The sequence below is a fragment of the Mastacembelus armatus genome, chromosome 7, assembly GCF_900324485.2.
Source record: "Mastacembelus armatus chromosome 7, fMasArm1.2, whole genome shotgun sequence".
NCBI classification, from domain to species: Eukaryota; Metazoa; Chordata; class Actinopteri; order Synbranchiformes; family Mastacembelidae; genus Mastacembelus; species Mastacembelus armatus.
Genome location: NC_046639.1, coordinates 22,305,098 through 22,325,217, shown reverse-complemented (window position 1 = coordinate 22,325,217; position 20,120 = coordinate 22,305,098). Strand labels below are relative to the sequence as shown.

Sequence of the window (20,120 nt, the reverse complement as noted above, 5' to 3'; positions counted from 1 at the left end):
TGCATTTGTTCTTATTGGTTCACAGCAAGTCTTCTTCCTGTCGTCCTCATTATGGCTCATAGACAACACTGCAAAGAAGAGCTGATGGGAATTCTTGAGGACTTGGACAACTCAATTATCCCGTTTCCATTGCAGCACTCAGCCTATAAACTAGAGCAGAGATTCCCCAGTGGATGAATAGGACTTTAATCTAACCATATAAAACAATGTGGCTGCAGCTTTGTCTATGATGTAGATACTGGCAAGGTACAGGTAACAGAAAAAGTTTGGCTAAGAAAGAATGAATGAAACTTTTGTCATTAACTCCCTCGGCACACTCCATGCCTCCACCATCTAGACCAGGGATTCCTAAGCAGGAAACTCGTACCCCTCAACGTATGTCTGTATTGGGCCATGTGAAACAATTGTTACATAGGTCAACTAAAAAAAAAAATTAAAAAAAAAAAAAAAAAAAAAAAAAAATATATATATATATATATATATATATATATATATATATATATGTGTGTGCATCTCATCTCTGTTGCCAGAACGCATTAATACTAATTATCAAGCCAGCAAACCAGTCCAATAAATAATAAATAAACAGTGAAAAATAATAAATAAATGAATAAACAGTATACTCAAAAACGGCTGGAAAACACTGATGTAGACGCTTAAAAATTCTTGTTTACTCAACCCTTTATCTACGACTATGCCACAAGAATAGAGGACTTGATTAGTGAGACCACAAGAAACTAGCAGCATCCATCTAGATTCTCCTGGCTAACCTTCAATTCAATTCAGGAAAGAAATCAGGTCCTCACTGTAAACATCTAAGCAATTAACTTACACTACTGTCTTCTAATACTCTACTCAATTAAAATTGGCTTTAATGTGTCCAGATCTGGATACAAAATGGATTTTAAGTGACCCTACAATCAGGGACTCTTTTAGTTTACTTGATGCACAAAGAATCTGCCAAGCAATTTGTTGAAGTTGTCATAACAACAGAAGATAACTAGGAGAAGGCTAGGGATGGGGACACTCCTCCTCAGTATTAACTTGGCAGGCACAAATATAGTTTCATCAGTGTTTTGTCAGCCCCACCTCAAAAGGAGGCAGAATCATTTTCAAATAAGGTCTTAGTTAAATCAATTTCTGCACCCTGCAAGGGGTCTCACTGTAATGGAACTGAAAAAATATGTTTAACATACATGATGAATGAAGCCAGCCCTCTGAATCTGTATGGGGAGTGGTGGATGATTCTGAACAATGACAAGTGCATTAAATATTCATTATTGTGAGCAGTGGAAGTGGACATTTGGGATAATAAAACCTGGGCTGACAGAGGTTTATACAGAGTATTCATTACAGTTTGGTCCACTCGTGAGTTTTGACACTGGCCAATATCTTTTGTACGGCTGCTCGGACCCTCTGGCAAACACTGGACAGAAGAAGTGGAGAAAGAATAACGTGTTGAAAGGAGGGATTGGACAAGTCAATTATGGCAACCTCAAGGGAGCCTGGCAGTCTGGCAACAGTTCAGACAATGTAATAAGCAGTGATTTTTCAGTCTCAGTTCCTCTACTGTAACTCAGCTACATTGTGTGTTTGTGTGATGGGGTCTGTATAATTTTTTTAAGGACTATGTGTGCAGTACTGGCATGTATCCTAAAAGATGCACTTGTGTTGGTACCTGTGTATAACATCTATGTCAAAGAGAGGTTTTATATGGGTGTGTGTTGCTTAAAGTATATGTATTTAGTTTGTATGAGCCAATGTGTGTACTGTCCTCTGTACGAGATAGGGTGTGCATGAGAACATTGTGTGTGTAGTAACTGGTTATTTCTGTGCTTTCTTTTCCACTGGGATGCTGAGATGCAGAATTAAAGTGATTTCTTTGTCAGCACTTTGCAAAAACCCAGTGTGACTGTGTATGTGTGTAGGACATAATGCTCTTTATGAGGCTTGAGCAAACACTAGAAAGAGAGAGGTTAGATGTCCTCATTAAAAACAGAGATACAGAGGTTGATAATGAGGTAAACTTTGAGCAAAAAAATGAAACTTTGTGAGAGCACAAGACAACATGCTGATTTCAAGTTATGATCTCACAGAGAAGCAACAGCCTTCTGCTTTGGGTGCACATCAATTACAGTTTGTTCACAAAGTGGGCCAAAACTAAACAGCAGCGTTACCAGGAGGGAGGAGGCACTTGGCTCCCAAGAACTCTGCATCATTCAGTCTGTGCTGAAACCTGTCAGCAAACACAATGTTGGGCACTGGAACATAGCTGGTTTGTGTTCAATTCCAAGTAAAGTGCCAACACATGGGGAAAAAAAACTAAACAATACAAAAGGTGCTTTAAGGTGTTAAACTATTCATATGATTACAGTCATATGATGATGCATGATGAACCTTCTGGACTGGTTGTAGTGTTGCCACACTGCCACAATAGATGCACAGCTGACTAGAGTCCCCAACACAAACCAACCAGTTAGTGTTCATCCCTTGAAAATACTTCTGAAGAAGAATAAATCTCAGCAGTACAGTATGTTTCTAATCCTTCCTCAGGGGTTAGGGTTAGTTATCTGACTAAAATGGGTTGGTGCACCACAATGAAGTGAAGAAGACACCACAACAGAAAACTTACTTGGACAAGTGAGACAAAAGAACAGATTTATGCTATACTTTAAGTGTTTTCAGTTTCTCTTAGCTACATGCTTGACTGGAAATTTAGACATTTAGTGTATGTGGTGACCTGTTGTAACATAGTGGCAAATACATATGAACATAACTTATATGAGAGAGATTAAATTAAGCCCATCCAAATTTTTTAAAATGAGCTGTGACAGAAAAAAGTTCACTAAAGAACTACTCATGAATCCTGGGAACAGACAAAGAGAAACAGGGAGAGAGTGAAGGAGACAGAAGACCACTTACTCTTAGAAGAGCAAGAAAACTAAATATATCACACTGAGGGGCAAAACCAATGCCAAATGAACACAGACTTTCTTTGAACACATGCTGAAGCAGACCATTTCTGCTGTATTCTCTTGCTATGGCCCAGTAAAGGAGACACGCATTTTCTACATATCCACAAACCACAGTTGGTAACTGGGTTCTTAGGTGTTAGGAAAGTGCACTCAGGCATTTTACTGCATTGAGGTCAGCCTCAGCCATGTTTTGCTGAGTTTCATCAATCTCTAAGAGCTCTTACAACAAGCTAAGAGCAAGAAGAAAGTTTGGAAGGAAAAGAAGAAATGGAGAGAGGTGAAAGCAGCAACATTAGGTAGAAGAAAGAAATAGCAGGAAAGAGGACGGAGGTGGGGAGAAGACGGAGGCAGAAATAAGACTGAAGAGACAAAGAATAAACAAAAAATTGTGTAACAGTGAATTGCAAGCAACAACAAGACAAAGAAAAACAAAGAAGGTTTGAAAGACCACACAGACAGACAAAAACAAAACACCTAAAAGAGAGGAGGGAGGGAGGGAGGGAGGGAGGGAGGGAGGAGGGAGGAAAGGCGTAATGGACATTTGGGCTGGAATAAAACAGTGGGATGAGACAAACCAATGGAAGAAGGAAGGAGCTGAGAAATACTGCAAGATGGGACAAACAGCTTTAAGGGAGAGAAGGGGCAAATCAGAAGCAAGGAAAGAGAGGAGAAAACAGAGATATGAAGGTGGGAGGAAAATAAGCTGCTTATTAAAAGGGACTGAGCTGGAGATGCACAGAAAAAGCTGCAGCAGCTTTTTCTTTGCTGTCCTCCTGAGAAATCTGTGGATAATATGTTGCAGAGGAAAAACATTTTGCTTACCACCCTTTAAAAACAGGCTTAACTAGGGGAAACCAAAAGACAGGGCAGAGAGAGATAAAACACCCTGCTGACGGCAGCTGATTCATCTCAGACACTGAAAAGAACTGGGCTGGAGTCTTATCATCATATTTAACATTACATATGACATTTAGTGGAAGCTTTGATTCACACAGACTAAAAATATCAACTGGGTGTTTTCAGTATTAAAATTTTACCATGTGGAATGAAATCATAGCCCTTTTTGCTCAATCTATTGAGCTAAGCAGGATACAGAACCTCAGCCGTATTGTGTGGCAAATACTTGTATCAGTAATATGTTATGGAGTTCCACAAGGTTCTGTGCTAGGACCGATTCTGTTCACCCTGTACATGCTTCCTTTAGGATATATCATTAGGAAGCACTCTATTAATTACCACTGCTATGCGGATGACACTCAGTTATATCTATCTATTAAACCTGTTAACACAAACCAGTTAACCAGACTTCAAGCCTGTCTAACTGACATAAAGGCCTGGATGACCAGTAACTTTTTACTTTTAAACTCGGAGAAAACAGAAGTCATTATATTTGGGCCTAAAAATCTCAGAAATAACTTTTCTAAAATTATAGCTACTCTAGATGGCATAGCCCTGGCCTCCAGCACTACTGTAAAAAACCTTGGAGTTATTTTTGACCAGGACATGTCCTTTAACTCACACATAAAACAAATTTCTAGAACTGCATTCTTTCACCTGCGCAACATTTCCAAAATTAGGAACATCCTGTCTCAAAATGATGCAGAAAAACTAGTCCATGCATTTGTTTCCTCAAGGCTAGATTACTGTAACTCATTACTATCTGGATGTCCTAATATCTTAATAAGAAGCCTCCAATTAATCCAGAGTGCCGCAGCCAGAGTCCTGACAGGAACTAGCAAGAGAGATCATATTTCTCCTATATTGGCTTCTCTTCATTGGCTCCCTGTAAAATATAGAATAGAATTTAAAATCCTTCTTCTCACATACAAATCCCTTCATAATCAAGCTCCTTCATACCTTAAAGACCTCATAGTACCATATTATCCCAATAGACCACTTCGCTCTCAGAGTGCAGGCCTACTTGTGGTTCCCAGAGTTCTCAAAAGCAGAATGGGAGGCAGAGCCTTTAGCTATCAAGCTCCTCTCCTGTGGAACCAGCTCTCAGTCTGGGTTCAGGAGGCAGACACTCTCTGTACTTTTAAGGCTAGACTTAAAACCTTCCTCTTTGACAAAGCATATAGTTAGGGCTGGCTTCAGGCAACCCTGAACCATCCCTTAGTTAGTTATGCTGCTATAGGCCTAGACTGCCCGAGGACCATCGGTGCACTGAGCTCCCCTACCCTAACCCCCCCTCCCTCCCACCTCATGTATATTCCACCATTGAATGTTACTAACCTTGCGCTCTCTCTCTCCCCTAGTTTGTGCTCTCTCCCTCCCTCTCTCTCTCTCTCTCTCTCTCTCTCTCTCTCTCTCTCTCTCTGTACCTTCTGCAGGTGTCCCTGGTCCTGGAGCTGTTTATCGCTGATGTGCAGTTACTGGCCCCACCAACTTGCAGTGTCTATTTGTTGTTTATTGTTGCTGTTCTTTTCTCTCTGCTCTATCCACTCACCCCAACCGGTCGAGGCAGATGGCCGCCCAAACTGAGCCCGGTTCTGCTTTCTTCCGTTAAAGGGAGTTTTTTTCTCTCCACTGTCGCCAAGTGCTTGCTCATAAGGGAATTGTTGGGTTTTTAGTTTTAGTTTTTGTAAAGTGCCTTGAGATGATTTGTATTGTGATTTGGCGCTATACAAATAAATTGAAAATTGAAATTGAAATTGAATTAATATGTTCAACTTATATTATGTTAGACCCAATGTTGAAAGAGAAGTGTATTTTGTAGTGTGGTGATACTAACTAATATTGCAAATAAAAAAATCAGGTCAGGTCAGTGCAAATTATACCGAAGCTCACTGATGTGGAATCCACTTTAAATTTATTTGAGTCACGAAGGCACAAATTAAAGATGAATTCTGCTTCATCAGGACATTCAAGTTCGCCCACCATACGTTTAGGATACGTGTGTGTGACGTCCATGCCGTCTCCCTTTCAGATGTGTCTTCTCAGTCCTGTAGCCTATCAAAAATAGACTGGAGACAGTACAGTGGCTTGCGGCATCAAATAAGGAAAAGACTATGTGACTGCAGCAGCAGGAAAGGAAAGGTTTTTTTTTGATATTTATCAGTTACCCTAACAGTGTAAGACACATGAAATGACTAAAGCCTGATTCATACTTGCCACATTGTGGCCATAAGGTTCCTAGAGGTCATAGAGTCCTGTTTGCAGAACAGTTGGTTCTCTAAAGTTACTAAGATACTAATACATGGCTTTCTCCAATAATGGAATAATGTTTCTTTGCCACAAATTTTCTGCCCCCTGTGTCTGGCTCACAAAATGGTTCTGAACCTAAGAAAGCCAGCTGTCTGTCTTCAAAGAAAGTGGCACATGTAGACAAGGTTTCTTATCACACGGTTATCACAAAGTCTTACTCTTCTCATTCCACAAGAAGAGATGGGAGAGATGGAGAGAGAAAGGAAGAAAAAAGGCGCAAAGGAGGGAGAGAAAATGTCAAACTGTCTGGCCTTTTCTTCACAATCCCACCACAATGTCTGTCTGAGAAATTAATCGGCTGTCATCTTTAGATAGGAATCTCACACTTATCTTATGGTACGCCCACGTTCCTCCCCCTCATCATCCCCTCTTTCACTCAAATTTCTTCCCTCTTTTTCTTTTTTCAATTTCTCTGTATTGTCCTATCTTATTTTAACTGTGCAGTATCTCTATCTGCCTTTTTTCTTTCTTTTCTTCCTTTCTGAGGACAAAATACTTGGCCGCGCTTTTGAATCCATTACCCCTCACCTGACCATCTATCTACTATCTGCATCCCGCCATTGGTCTGTCTACTACACAGCTCAACACACTGACAGAAAACTCAACAGGGCCCTCACACACTGCTATGTAGCTTTCCATTCCTCGGTAAACTGTCATATTGTTATCAGCAGGATTCTGATTTTCTCTTTCTTCACTTCCCTAATGGGTTTGGAGATACTATGTGCAACTGCATAACTTATCTAGCAAAAAGAGATGACATTTTGATCACAAATCCAAACCTTTTATGACAGGGACTGTCATGAAATTATGAACATCTAAAATGAAATTTGAATATTTTTTGATCTAGTTGGCAATTAAGAAAATTACAAATATGTGATGGGATTGCACTAGAGTCCACAATGTTACTGTTTGGAGACAACTGTGGTGCTAAGTAAGTGTTCCTGCTGAAAATGTTCCACTGTAGTTTGATTTGAGATTTGAAAAATAAAAGATTTAAATCTGTAATAGAGCGAAGACTCTTAAATCTTAGAAACAGATTTTAGGAAAAATCAAACAAACAAAAAAAAAAAAAAAAAAAAAAAAAAAAAAGACCAACATGGCAGAGAGACCCGCTATATGGTGATGGCTGAAGAGATACAACCCTGGGTGTGTTACAGACACAAGCAGGGGTCTATTCAACCTCTGTGTCGCCTCGGGGAGAGAGAATGATAGTGACCCAAAAGTTCCAATAATCCCAGGAAAATCATTGATGATGTGTCCAGCAGCATCAGGTCTTTTTCACTCACTTAGTGCAATCAATTATTCTGCTGATTATTTTCTCAATTAATTGATTCATCATTTTGTCAATAAAAGGCCAGATAATTAACTTGTTTGTTACAAGTTCCCATGGCTCAAGGTAATATATTTAAATTCCTTGTTTTATACAAACAGTCAAATAAATACAAAAATTCACTTTACAATCATACACAAAACAACAAAGAAGGCCAACAAATATTCAAAACCGAAAAGATGGCACTAATAAATATTTGCAGTATTTCCTTGAAAAATGATGACAATTGATAATCAAAATAAATTTTCTCTCAATAGATAAATTGTTCTCAGCTCATCAGTGACATAAGTCACCCAAATCAACACTAATTCAACACATGCATTTTTTTAACCTGTGAGTGTCCTGTCCTTTTAATGCAGTAATCAGACTTTTGGGGGAATTCTTACTAAACTGTCCCACATTATCTTCAAAGGTGCAAAAATTTCACACCACGTCACACCACAAGATTTAATTTAGCTGGGAATTTTGTCCACATAAAAGACACTATGGTCCTTTAGTAAAAACAACAAACACAATTAGCCTGTTTAGCACCTAGATAATGGGAATAAATCCTTAGTAAATATGTCCCCATGGTCTCTCTAGCCACTCTGGCACAAGCACAGTGAAGAAGACCCTCTGCCACACTAAATTATTTACTATGTATTAATCAAAACCAGCCACAGCACCCAGTTTGCACCTGCTTACAGAAGCTTGGTCAGGGGCTCAGGAACTGCTAGATACTAAGAAAAAAAGTAATAGTTGAATACAAAATATTCATGGGTTTTTATTTTGTTCCTGTTTTAGAACAGAAGATTGGTCTAGTTCTTAACTGGACTTAACCAAAAAACAACTCAAAAATATGAAAGGTTTTTCTGCTGTAATACCGACTGGCACTGATTTATGATCATATATTCAAGGAGGAAGGATCTGATTGATACTGTTGATGAATGGAGGTCAGTAGATTAACACAGCATATCATTATTAACACTAACATTAATGAAGCAGCATTTTTTTCACAGATCTGGTCTGGCCTTTGCCTTTTAGAGGTCAATTCAGATCAGATTTTTCTTAGATTACAGAAATCCCCTATTGCTAGTCAGGCTAGGTTCATATACTCATACCAAAATATAATGAACATATGGTACAACATCACTACTTCTAATAATGTTTTGGTAAGATACAAAAATGCCATGCTTAAGCCATTCAACATGCTGTTTAATATGAAGCTAACATATAAAGAGGCAGCTTAGAAAACAATCTGAGTGGGATAGGGTAGAGGGGAGAAGTGAGAGGAAACAAAGAACAGGAGAATTGCTTACATGTTTCTCTCCTTCGATCCTCTTGTCAGCCTGTTGAACAGCCTCTAGATACTTAAAGTACAACTCCATCAGTCGATCAACCTAGAGAGGGAATGAAACAGGTAGGCAGAGAGAGGTTGAGTGTAAAAAAGGGAAAGTGATAATAGGAGAAATTACAGTATGGGGGGAAAAGGGCACAAAAAAGAGCAACAGAACAAAATGAGATAATTGCACAACACTCAAAGTAAATAATGGTAATTTAATAGTATGTTGTTATGTTTGTGGAACAATATTTAAGTCTTGTTCAAATTATGTACTCATTGACTCCATATTAATCATTCAAACATTCTTTTTATCTTATTGGTGTAAACCTATTAGACTATTACATGGACGGTTTATAAAGTGGAAAACAATGACAAGAAAATATATTGTTTCTAAGATAATAATTTAGTAATAATATGAATAGTCACATAAAATGCACAAATTAGTGCAGAAGTGGATGATGGAAATAAGACTAGGCATAGTAGAGTATACCACCCTAGCAGAGTAGCAGAGATCTACATATGACTTGCATGGCATGGAGTCAAAAGAAATGATCTTATTGAAATGACAAAATGGAGAAAATATATGAGAAATGTTTGCATAATTGCAAGAAGTTTGGTAACAAACTTTGTATACACCAGCACAGCACAGTGCAATCAGTATTCCTGACTGAGTGAAGAGAATGTAAACATGACTCTATTAAATGCCTTGTAACTTCCTGCCACCAGCTTTTGGTAAAAATAAGTTTAGTATATATGGTAATCTATCTTTTTGGCCAAGACACTTTGTAGCAAGTACATGAATTTTTGTGGTCAAGATGTATTTTTTACCAAATAGATGTGTTTTTTAGAAACAAAATGCTTTTTTCTAGTTAGGGTTTATTTTTTTAGCAACTAGACATGTTTTTTGTCTGGTATGGTTTAATTAGTATTAAACAACTCCAAACTATCTATGTATTTTAAATAAGAGCTACCAAGTTCTGAATTTGTAAGCAAGATGACAAAATCTGACCTTTTCACAGTCATTCTCTGTGAACTTGCTGAGGAGTCTGCTTCTCTGTTGGGATTTGAGATTCCTCAGCATGGAGGCGATGATGGAGCAGACATGTTCTAAAGAAAGTGAGAAGGGTATAAAAGGTTTATTCAAATGCAAATACCTCTCTACTAAGCCTCTTTGCATCATCCATCATCAAAAAGCTGATTGTGTAATGTAAACTGGCTTCTCAACTCAACACATGCTCTGACTAATATATGAGCTTTTATCACATTCCTCAATTAAAAACAAAAAATTCAAAATGCTCATTTGTACTCAGCCACAGCCCGCAAAAAGAACAAAGATAATTTGATAATTTCCAATTACAGCATGTAGTCAACTAAGCTTGGATACGTTTTGCATAGAGTACACAGAACAAGATGAAAAGAAAATGTTAATGAAATTTAGAAATCAATTTTGTCCTTGGGCCATGGCTGTACAACAGTTTTTAGTGTCGGGTGAATTACATTTCTCAGTGAAATCTGAGGCCATTTAGTAAGGGGCAGGTCTAAAATCATGTTAATTGACTAAAGTCGCGACAACACAAGTTAGTCCCATTGAGTAACCTTGTTAACCCAGTTCATGTTATCTAAGACATTCAAAGACATTCTTACTACCTACTTACCTATAGGTGAATATCATAGTATAATATTTATAATATTAAATGAACAAAACACTATACACACAGGAGGAAAGGAATGTGACATTGTAAAAATCTGTGGTTATACAGAAAGGGGGAAAATGTAATTGGACTTTATCAACAAGAGGTCAATATTCTCCTTCAACAAGGCTTTGCAGTTGCTAGGCAACAAGAGCACAGGAATCAATCCCGTTTCTGCTTTTTAAAAGGGGTTGTGTTTGCTGTCAGTTCCCTTTGTGCAGTCCCCCATGGTCAGCATCACACTTACCCACAAGACTTAAAGCCTGGGAAGGACCTATCCACTTTTCAGAATATACAGAAATTCATCAACAGTACATTCTCATTACAAATAGCAACATGAAAAAGTACCAGAATTCACCAAACCAAAATACAAAGCAAAGTGGAGTCCTGATCTTTTGTCAAAAGTAAAGGGAATTAACTCACAATACTGTTAAATCTGTGAGCCGGAATCCTTCTTTAAATCCGGTCCACAGTTTGATGGACTAATTGATCAATTGGTATAACAGGTATTACATGTAGTTAAAGCTGTGTGATCTGGCTGTATATCAATTAGGTTTAGTGTAAGGCCCCCTTGTTTTCATGTAGACAACCGTATTTCCTGTATACAACAACAAGGACGCTAACTGCCATTTCCGAATGGATGCTACTTTATCAACTTGATTCGACTTGTAATTGATGTCGCCACCTCCACACCCTGCCCAGGAGGCTATTGATTGCTGGCTGTGAAAAGTTTTCTCCAGAGTTTAAAACTAAATGGTGACAGCTCTCAGATTTTTTTTTTTTTTTTTTTTTTTTTAAAGATGGGGGGCAGGGCAGTCCTTTACAAAGGCATCTAATCAATGCATCATTTGAATGACTAAACAAACACACAGACTCAAACAGCCATGACAAAACAGTAAAACACATAATAGAGATTTTGACCAAAAACTTGCACAAGCAAAACACATTTGTTGCACAGTGCTGTTGTGAATGTCAGACAACCATGTAGTCTGCCAAAAGAGCTGAGCAGGCTACTTTAGCTTGACTTAGCCTTTACTTGTTAGAATGCAAGGTCACTCGTATGGCTGTTAATGAACAGGCACAACATAAAATACAAACATATGGCATCACACACACAGTATAATATGTCAACTTTTATCAGTCAATGACTTTCCCACATTCTCAAAAAGAAACCAAGTGCCACATATTGTTAGCAACAAACTATGTGCTACAAACTATAAAATGTCTAAACAGTGAAAACACTGATGTTGTACTCCACAGCAGTAAACAAGATGTAAGTCAACTTTAGCTAAGGGGATATTTGCATTCACATAACACAATGCATCTTCAAATCCTAGCATTCACTCATCTTCCACTAATCATTCACAGTTTGTCTCATCTTTGCCCCACAGGATCCATAGCACTAAGTTAACATGCAAATAACTCTGAGTTGCGTGGATTAATTTATTGACTGACAGCTGAAGGAAGTGCACTGCAGTTCAGAACGACAAAGGAGAACAGATAGGCAGTCCTTCACTGACAGACAAATTGGACCTGCACTACCTGTGCCCTGGGGAGAGCAATCAGCCTCCCAGGCATCCAGACTAGTCAGTCAGAGGTTATAAAGACTGTCTGAAGGGGGCAGGAAAAACTCTCACTGAGATCTGAGGGTGGAAAATCAGGACAAATAATTAGCAATATATAATGTACATGCTATTTTAGTAGTCTGTTAAACCATTCATCATAATGTTTCATCATAAGAGACAACAACTTAATGTAAAGTCCTTGAAACACCTGTAGCACACATTGGAGACTAAAGCAGCCATCTGTAATAAAACCTCAGAAGTTAGTGTTCTATGTCTAAAGTAATTTAGTGCAGAACTGGCTTGAACACACTAGAAAAGCTAGTGTTTAGTTTTCTGGTTTACTTCTTTTGCATCTAACCTCAATTACACAATTTTAAATTAGCCAAGTCTCTTTCTTTAGAGTTTTCATTTTCTGACTATTCAAGAAAAAAACATAATCACTAGTACATGGTTTCTGTGTCTACTGAGCCACAAGGGTCTTTGTGGGTTAACCTGATGTAATTTTTGTCATTTACCCAAATCCAGGAGGACACACCTTATATGAATGTACACATATAGCCCAAAATTTAACTGAAGTAGGACAACACATTGAATGTGTATGTGTAGCTTACGCACTATCCACATGTGCCTTGGAAATTATCATTGCTCTTCAGGCATTGTAGCAGTCTGATAGCTTGTGCTTTTTTTTTTTTTCCAGGTGTCACCCCAAGTTTCTATTCCACAGAAAGTACTACTTATAGGATATTTGCATACAATTTTTCACAGGCACAAAGAACCCATAGTTCCTTTACAATACTTCCAGGTGGCAAACGAGCCCCAACTCTGGAGGCAGAACTGAGGATGCAGGGAATTTGAGGGCAGAAGCTTCAGAGCTGAATGCCTTGGGCTGGTTAAGCACAGACACTGCAGCAGCCACAACTTTTGTTCTTGAGATTAGTTCTTGTTAAATGTTCATGGAAAAAATTCCTCCGATGAAAATGGCCCACAGGCCACCTCTCCATATAAGTAAGTAATATACTTGATATGCTGTGCAGTCTACTGGCATGAAAGCATTTGTTTCCTGGAAGGAGGAGACTGTAAGTAGCACCCTGAACAAAGAACTGTAATTTTGTTATAAAGTATAAAATACATAATAAATGAAGCACCACATGTTCAGTACAAACTATACAAGCTTATACTACATTCACTAACATGTCTGCATTTACTCCTTATACTATGTGATGAGATAAGGAACATTTTCCCCATTCTTTAGGTTTTTATACAAAAAAAAAAAAAAATGGTATGGCTTTTATTCAAATTGGGAGAAAAGAACAACCTTAAATTCCAAATGGCTGTTAAGAACTTTCTCCATTTCTCCTATGAATAATACATTATTTTTAAGTCTTGAGCATGCCCTTTCATCATGAGAAAATTAAATATTTTTGGTGGAAAAAAACTTTAATTTACATGTAAATATACTGCTACATAGTTCATTAAAGGATGAATTTACAGAGGTAAAACATGATCAATCTCTACCAGAGGAAAGGCCCAATGTGAATAAGATGTTAATTATATGCATCTTTACACAGGGATCTAACAAATCCTTCCCTCTAAAATACACTAATATTTGGATTATGCAGCGTCACTCTGACAGCACAGATTATAATCAAACTTGTATCATGTAAAATGTTACTCTCAATCTGTGCCAAAGGCGCTCGGTGCTGGGAGGGGACTCCATTTGATACTCATTCTTTTTACTAAAGTATTTGATATAAGTATTGTCAGTAAATCCAGATAACCGCAGTTCTCCATTAAAAGCACTAATCGCATATATTCCACAACTGAGTCATGGTTTTGAAATCTCCATTTGCTAATATCAGAGTAAGATAGTGGTTTTATCTGTTTTATCTGATACATGCGTTATCTTTGTAATGAAACTGCCATAATTTGGGGGGAAAGTGTTTTAATAGAAACATCCTATTTCCATCAAATGGGCTTTTCTCTCCTTTTCCCCTTAATGCCTTAATCCAGCAGAACTGCAGAGCCACAAAATTTGTAATAGAAGTTTCTTTCTACTGGCATGCCTTACTCATTACCGGTTTTAGTACATTCATTAGAAAATAAGGGTCATAAGGGCATTTGCAGCACTTGAAGGTGTTTGGTATTCAAAACATATCAACAACAAAGGCCTCCATTCCCTTCCTCTAATTCTCCTTTGTGTGTACGCTCTCCACCAAACAAACACACACATGCATGCGAGCACACAAAGAAACATTTTTCTGAGTTGGACCGGGAGACAGAGCTGTGACTATTGTGCCTCACCATGTAAATGAGTTGTTTACTTCTGTTCTCCCTAACGCTTGCTCGCATCATTAGCCACCTACATATAACAACCGACTGCCACCAATTTCCATCATACAATCTCATTTCACTGATAATGACAGAGTACATACACAAACAAACTGAGAATCTAAAAACAAGGTGAATTGCAGTGTTATGACAAGAATGTTTAGCAAGAGGAAAATGTTATTTGTTTGGATGTTTTTCTTCCTTTTGCTTTAGCTTTTGTTATAGCCACTTAGAATGCCTCAATTAACTGTGCTGTTATGTATGCTAATATGGCCTGGCAGTCCCTGGTCATTTGGGCTGTGTCAATTTCAGAAAGGATTTCACGAGGATCAATCTTTGCACTGTGGGTTTATGGTAGAGACAGCATGGAATGAATGTGAGGAAGAGAGCACTAGGGATAAGAGGAAAGAGAGGTCCCTACCTCCTAATTACTTTTGTTTGAAGTGGCTGATAGTTAATTAATCTACAGCGTTATTGTGTTATTCCACCAAACCACTTGATTCACTGCATTTTCAATTAGTGGTCTTATAGAGAAGAAAGTATCCTCAATATACCTTGTATGATGACAGGCATCTTTATATGTCAATAGCTGTTTGACAAAACAATGGAGACAAGATGGGAAGTCCTATATAGCCTGCAAAATTATATTTCCAAGTGCATATATTAAATTGTTAAAAATTGTTAGTGTTGAATATCAACCAATCTGCCAGCTATTGTATGATAAACCTCTCACACAATCTGGATCTCAAGATATGCCTTTGGTGGTGAAATACATAGAAATCTAGATCACATTTTCTAAACTTCACCAGGAGAAAGAACCTTCAGAGTAGATTTCTACATCTCTCTTTAAAGCCTGTCTTTTAAGGGGCTTCAATACACAAAGGGGGAAAGGTTTAACTGTTAGGATAGGTTATCTTCCCCACTATTTCTCCTGCTGCTTCAGGGGGTCAAAGGTTAATTCATCCAGTCCCTGGGTGAGACGGGACACAATGGAGGACAGTTTATTTTGCTCTGCTGGACTGGCAGGCCCACCGGATGTATCAAACTTAATTAATACAGACAGAAAGAAAGGAGGGGTTTTGCATTTTCAGCATAGATAAACAAAGAGCAGAGAGATGGACAAGGTTTCTACCCCTTCTTTCTTTCTATCTCTTTATTTTTATTCTCTTGCCCTCTATCACATGGACATCCTATCTTTCCCTCCTTCTCTCTCTCTCGGCTCTTGTTTGCACATCCTATCTCTCACTCAGAGACAAGAGAAGTTCGAGAGACCAGGCAGGAAAATCAATCAAGATTGGATTGATAGTATAAACTGACAGGCCAAAGAGGCAGCACACCATGATACATGGGCAGATTAGGACTGAGCGTGTCTGCTGGAAATGGGGGTGACTACACTTTGGGGGTAACTGCAGAAGAAAATGGCCCTTTAACCATTGGTATAATTGCTTAAATTGGTGCAGTCAGCAATGTATATTTTCTTTTTTTTTTTTTACTTGAGAAATAATTAAACTTCTGAGTTGAAGGTCATTACAAAAGTAGCACTAAACATCACCTACACCATCACCACCTCAGGTATTATCATATTTGTATTATAAAGCTTCAATTACATGTTCTATGGACTCTTTAAATGAAGGCCAATACCATTTTTGCTGATATGTTCAGATAATATATCTGAATAGTTACAAATGATTTGACAAAGAAGTGATTTTTTTGACAAATCAACTAACTGCATCATATGGTAAACGGTTTTGATTCTGATTTGTTGAAAACTACCACTACCAATAAACTAAATAACAAACTACAACAAATGAAAAAAATGATGTGAAGAGATAATTACTTGACGTTAATTTGATTGGATGGCTATTGTAGAAATTGCAAAATGGCTAATGCCATATATACAATCAAAAATTAGAACAATAAGAATTACAACAAAATCAAATGCCGCTCCATCTGAAACATCTTTGATCCTTTCTACATAATATTTCATTGCATCCACGAAATTCATTGCTGCCTCATGTGTCATTATCACACAGAAAAGTGGTATCATTTTAGATACGTTCTTTGGGTCCTTTTGGTTTGTTATCTCCATCTGTTTGCTACAACATTTCATTTTCTGCTGCTGGTATTTAATTGAAAAAGAGGGCAATGATGCTTCTAGCTACAGCTTTCACTGATTGCCCCAGTGAGACATACAATAATAAAAAACAGTAGTAAAACAGGATGACATACTGTCTACCCATGTAATTAATGACTGACCTTCATGCTCCTTCTCTGAAGCACCAGTTTTCTTCATTTTCTTGGGGGTTCTCATAAAAACTGGAAAGATGGTTCGCAAGCCCAGGATGTCCACAAATTTATGGCAGTTATCTGCTCCCTCTGGTCCAATCATCCCATGGTCCAGGACCTTCAAAGCACTGGTTCGTGACATTTTCTTTTCTCTGTGGAAGAGACAGAAAACAATGCTGAAAACAGAGATACCTGATCCTCTTTATACATACATAAACATATATATAACATATATAAAAAATGAACATTTAAAAAGAATCATCCTGAAAATGCATATCATTGCTTGCTGCACTCACCACTTATATTATATTAAGAAATTACTTGAAGTACAAGCAAAATTTATAAGTGGTCCATAGCTGTCATGCACAGATTTAATTTAACAATTATTCTGACTATACTGCCAACTAAAATAAAACAAAAATAATTTTTCACCTCATTATATTCCTATCGTGTTTTGCTACTTTACCAAAGGAGTCAACAATGTTGACAGTTTAACATCACCTACTGTTTAGCGCAATAATTTCAACTGGTCATCTACAATTATGCAAATGATGAACTTTCACAAATGTGGACCAACTTGTGAGCAGGTGGCATTTGAAAGACATTTACAACAAGTCTGCACAGTGAAGAAAGACTGGCGGAACTGAAACTTTGCAGAAAAAAAGCTAATGATTTAATGTTAGTTTTGCAAATGCCCCAAATATTCTCATTTAATCAAACTACAACATATATTATTTTCATTTTGAATCACACAATGTTGCAAGTTTAAATGAGATAAAATAATTGTTAATTTTGTTTATTTGTTAACTGTTTCAAGTTATCCAATCACAATAAACTCAAACAGATAAATTGCAATGTTCTACTGATCTGTTGTCCATCATCAAAGCACTGGCAAAATAAGATGGACCGACTGTTTCCCACTCTGTCTACACCCTCTTCACTCCATGGTTCCTTACAGGATATGTAGCTGTCACAGTGTCACCTCCTCCATTCCCACCAATGACAGATGACAGTGTTTATCTCAGAGGAGGGACACATACAGTATGTCAGGCCATTGAGACACATTGTATATGACAGACAGCTAAGATTCTTGATTTTGACTAAATCACTGTGAGATGGATTTTGGTTGAAAAGTTTAATAACCTGTGTACACCCCAAATACTGACCAAAACACTTCAGGGCATAATCAGAAAATCGTGAATCCCCTTAAAATTTAGGATAGCTCTGGATACAAAAATGTTTGAGAGAAAGAAGATTACAGGAGATGAAGTACATTATGTACTTCATTAAAAATACTGATAGTTTTTAGATGTGTGTCAGTAAAATTGCCAGTTGTATGACTCATTCACATGCAGTCTTCTCTGACAAATATTTAGCTGTATCATGAATTCATCAAGACAACAAAGGTAAAATCCATGTGTAGTTGAAAATGCCTGGTAGGAAATTAAATAGAGTTTTTGATGGAAAACCAATAAATGGGTTGGAAGGAGTGGAGATACATTGCTTCAATTGCTCTCCCAGATTTTGCTATTTTTCAGCTAAGCTTTGTCTTGGTTAGGAAGCCAGAGCTAACCAACAATATAACTACTATGTCAGGGTTGCAGCAGCTACAGCAATAGCACATGGAGACCATACAACAAGATCTAATTGGTCAGTCTGGACTGCTTGTGCTTTCCCAGAAATATATACTGCCAGTCAAGAGGTGTTGACAGTAAAGGCAACATAAATTATGCTGAAGGAAGGCTGATTAAGAAGTGAAGAGTAACAAGGTAATTTTGAGCAACTGACAGAAATGTCAAAAAGTGAGCAAAAGAATTTTACATGATTTATATGTCTAATGTCAAGATTTATATGTCTAATGCATGATAATGACCTAATATCATAAGACAAATCCAGCTAGTGCTGATAAAGAGGTGAAATCCAATAAGGACAAAGAGCAAAGAGATCACTGCTCAACACAGATGTTTAAATGCATCTATTACCAATGTTCATCTTGTTTCAAGGTTCACATACTAATTATTACTCTGACAAATTCACATTTGGGTTCTTTGACTTTCCCAAAGTCACATATTGGTCTGTTCTTGTATCTCTATCTTTTTCTCTGTTTCCTTGGTGGATGATTTAACAGAAAAAGGGTTTTGCATTCCAATAATGAGATATTGATCCAAGCCCTAAATCTATGTGTCTAGTGATGTGATTATCTGCACAGGGCTGCAGAAGCTGTGAAGGTTTCGTAAATGCATGTAATGTGTCTTTATGAAGCTTTGTGGTCACTAACTGCTAACTGCTGACTGACTGATGTGGTGGTCTTGCCAGGCAACAGTGCAGACAGAGGAGCCTTTTTGTGCAACACTACACCCTGTTATACTGGGTGTTTTAAATGCTCACAGTACAAAAGGACAGGGAAAAGGGCGCTATGAGCTGTGAGGGTCAGGTTGCATTTCAAGAGCTGTACTGTATAGGCTGTATATTTTCCTTCTAAAGAATGTTTTTAATGCGCATTCATTTCAAATTCCACCTCAGTGTAGCACTTCAGTGCTCTGAAGTGGGTTAATATCACACTGGAAACATACAGAAGGAACTTGTCATTCTCACAAGGACCCATCCACAAACATTGCATTTTGCAGTTGTTTTGCTAACTTTTTAACATTTAAGCTGGTTTTCTTGTACAGTTGAGCACACTAGGATTGTCCTAGTGTGATGGCATTGCTTAAAGTGTGTAGCCTCACCTAAGCATGAGATTCATTAGCTGAAGTCCTTCTCCTCTGAGAAAGCGGTCCCGGTTGCTGGGCAGCATGAGGCAGGAACAGAGAGCATCAAAGAGGTTCTCCATCATTTCCTGCTCCTCAGCCATCGATGGATTATGGCGTTTAAATACCTGAGAAGGAAGGCAGGAAGAGAACACCGAAGAAGAGCCATTAGGCAGGAGGTAGAGCTGGCATGCACATTTATTGCATTATAAAGCATTTCTCTAACAACAGCAGCAACAGTTTCTGAACAGAATAATTTGAGAATGTGGGTAAAATTAGTCTCTTTAATAGCAAGAGGGAATGAGCCTAGTCTGACAAAAGCATTAGGCAGGTTTTACTAGATATATATATATATATATATTTGTTTTCAACCATTTTTTGAATAGATTATACTAGCTGCAGAGCTCATTAAATGTCACTGGTGCTTGGAGCTGGAGGTTAGGGGTTTATGTCAAAACCTTGGTCTGAATATGGGAAATCACCTAGATTTATCCCTGCAAGGCTCAAATGGATGAAGGTTAATAATAAGGGCAATGGTAGTGCAAACCAAAAATAGAAAATAAAAGTGAAATCTTACAGATAGTTGCTGCAGCAACACATCGATGCCATCCATCTCACCCAAGAGTTCTCTGGTACCTGTGGAAAATGAGGAAACAGACTAAGAGAT

At 37.8% G+C, this 20,120-nt stretch overlaps 1 protein-coding gene across 1 annotated transcript in view; it reads right to left on the bottom strand.

Moving 5' to 3' along the window:
• ctnnbl1 (catenin, beta like 1) overlaps positions 1–20,120 on the bottom strand; it is a 47,097-nt gene that overhangs the window by 7,603 nt on the left and 19,374 nt on the right. The window contains exons 9-13 of the mRNA XM_026333021.2: positions 20,031–20,089; positions 19,433–19,581; positions 16,674–16,855; positions 9,843–9,940; positions 8,811–8,891 (exon numbers count right to left, since the gene is read on the bottom strand). Of these exons, the coding sequence (XP_026188806.1) occupies positions 8,811–8,891; positions 9,843–9,940; positions 16,674–16,855; positions 19,433–19,581; positions 20,031–20,089 (569 nt within the window). The remainder of the gene's footprint in view (positions 1–8,810; positions 8,892–9,842; positions 9,941–16,673; positions 16,856–19,432; positions 19,582–20,030; positions 20,090–20,120) is intronic.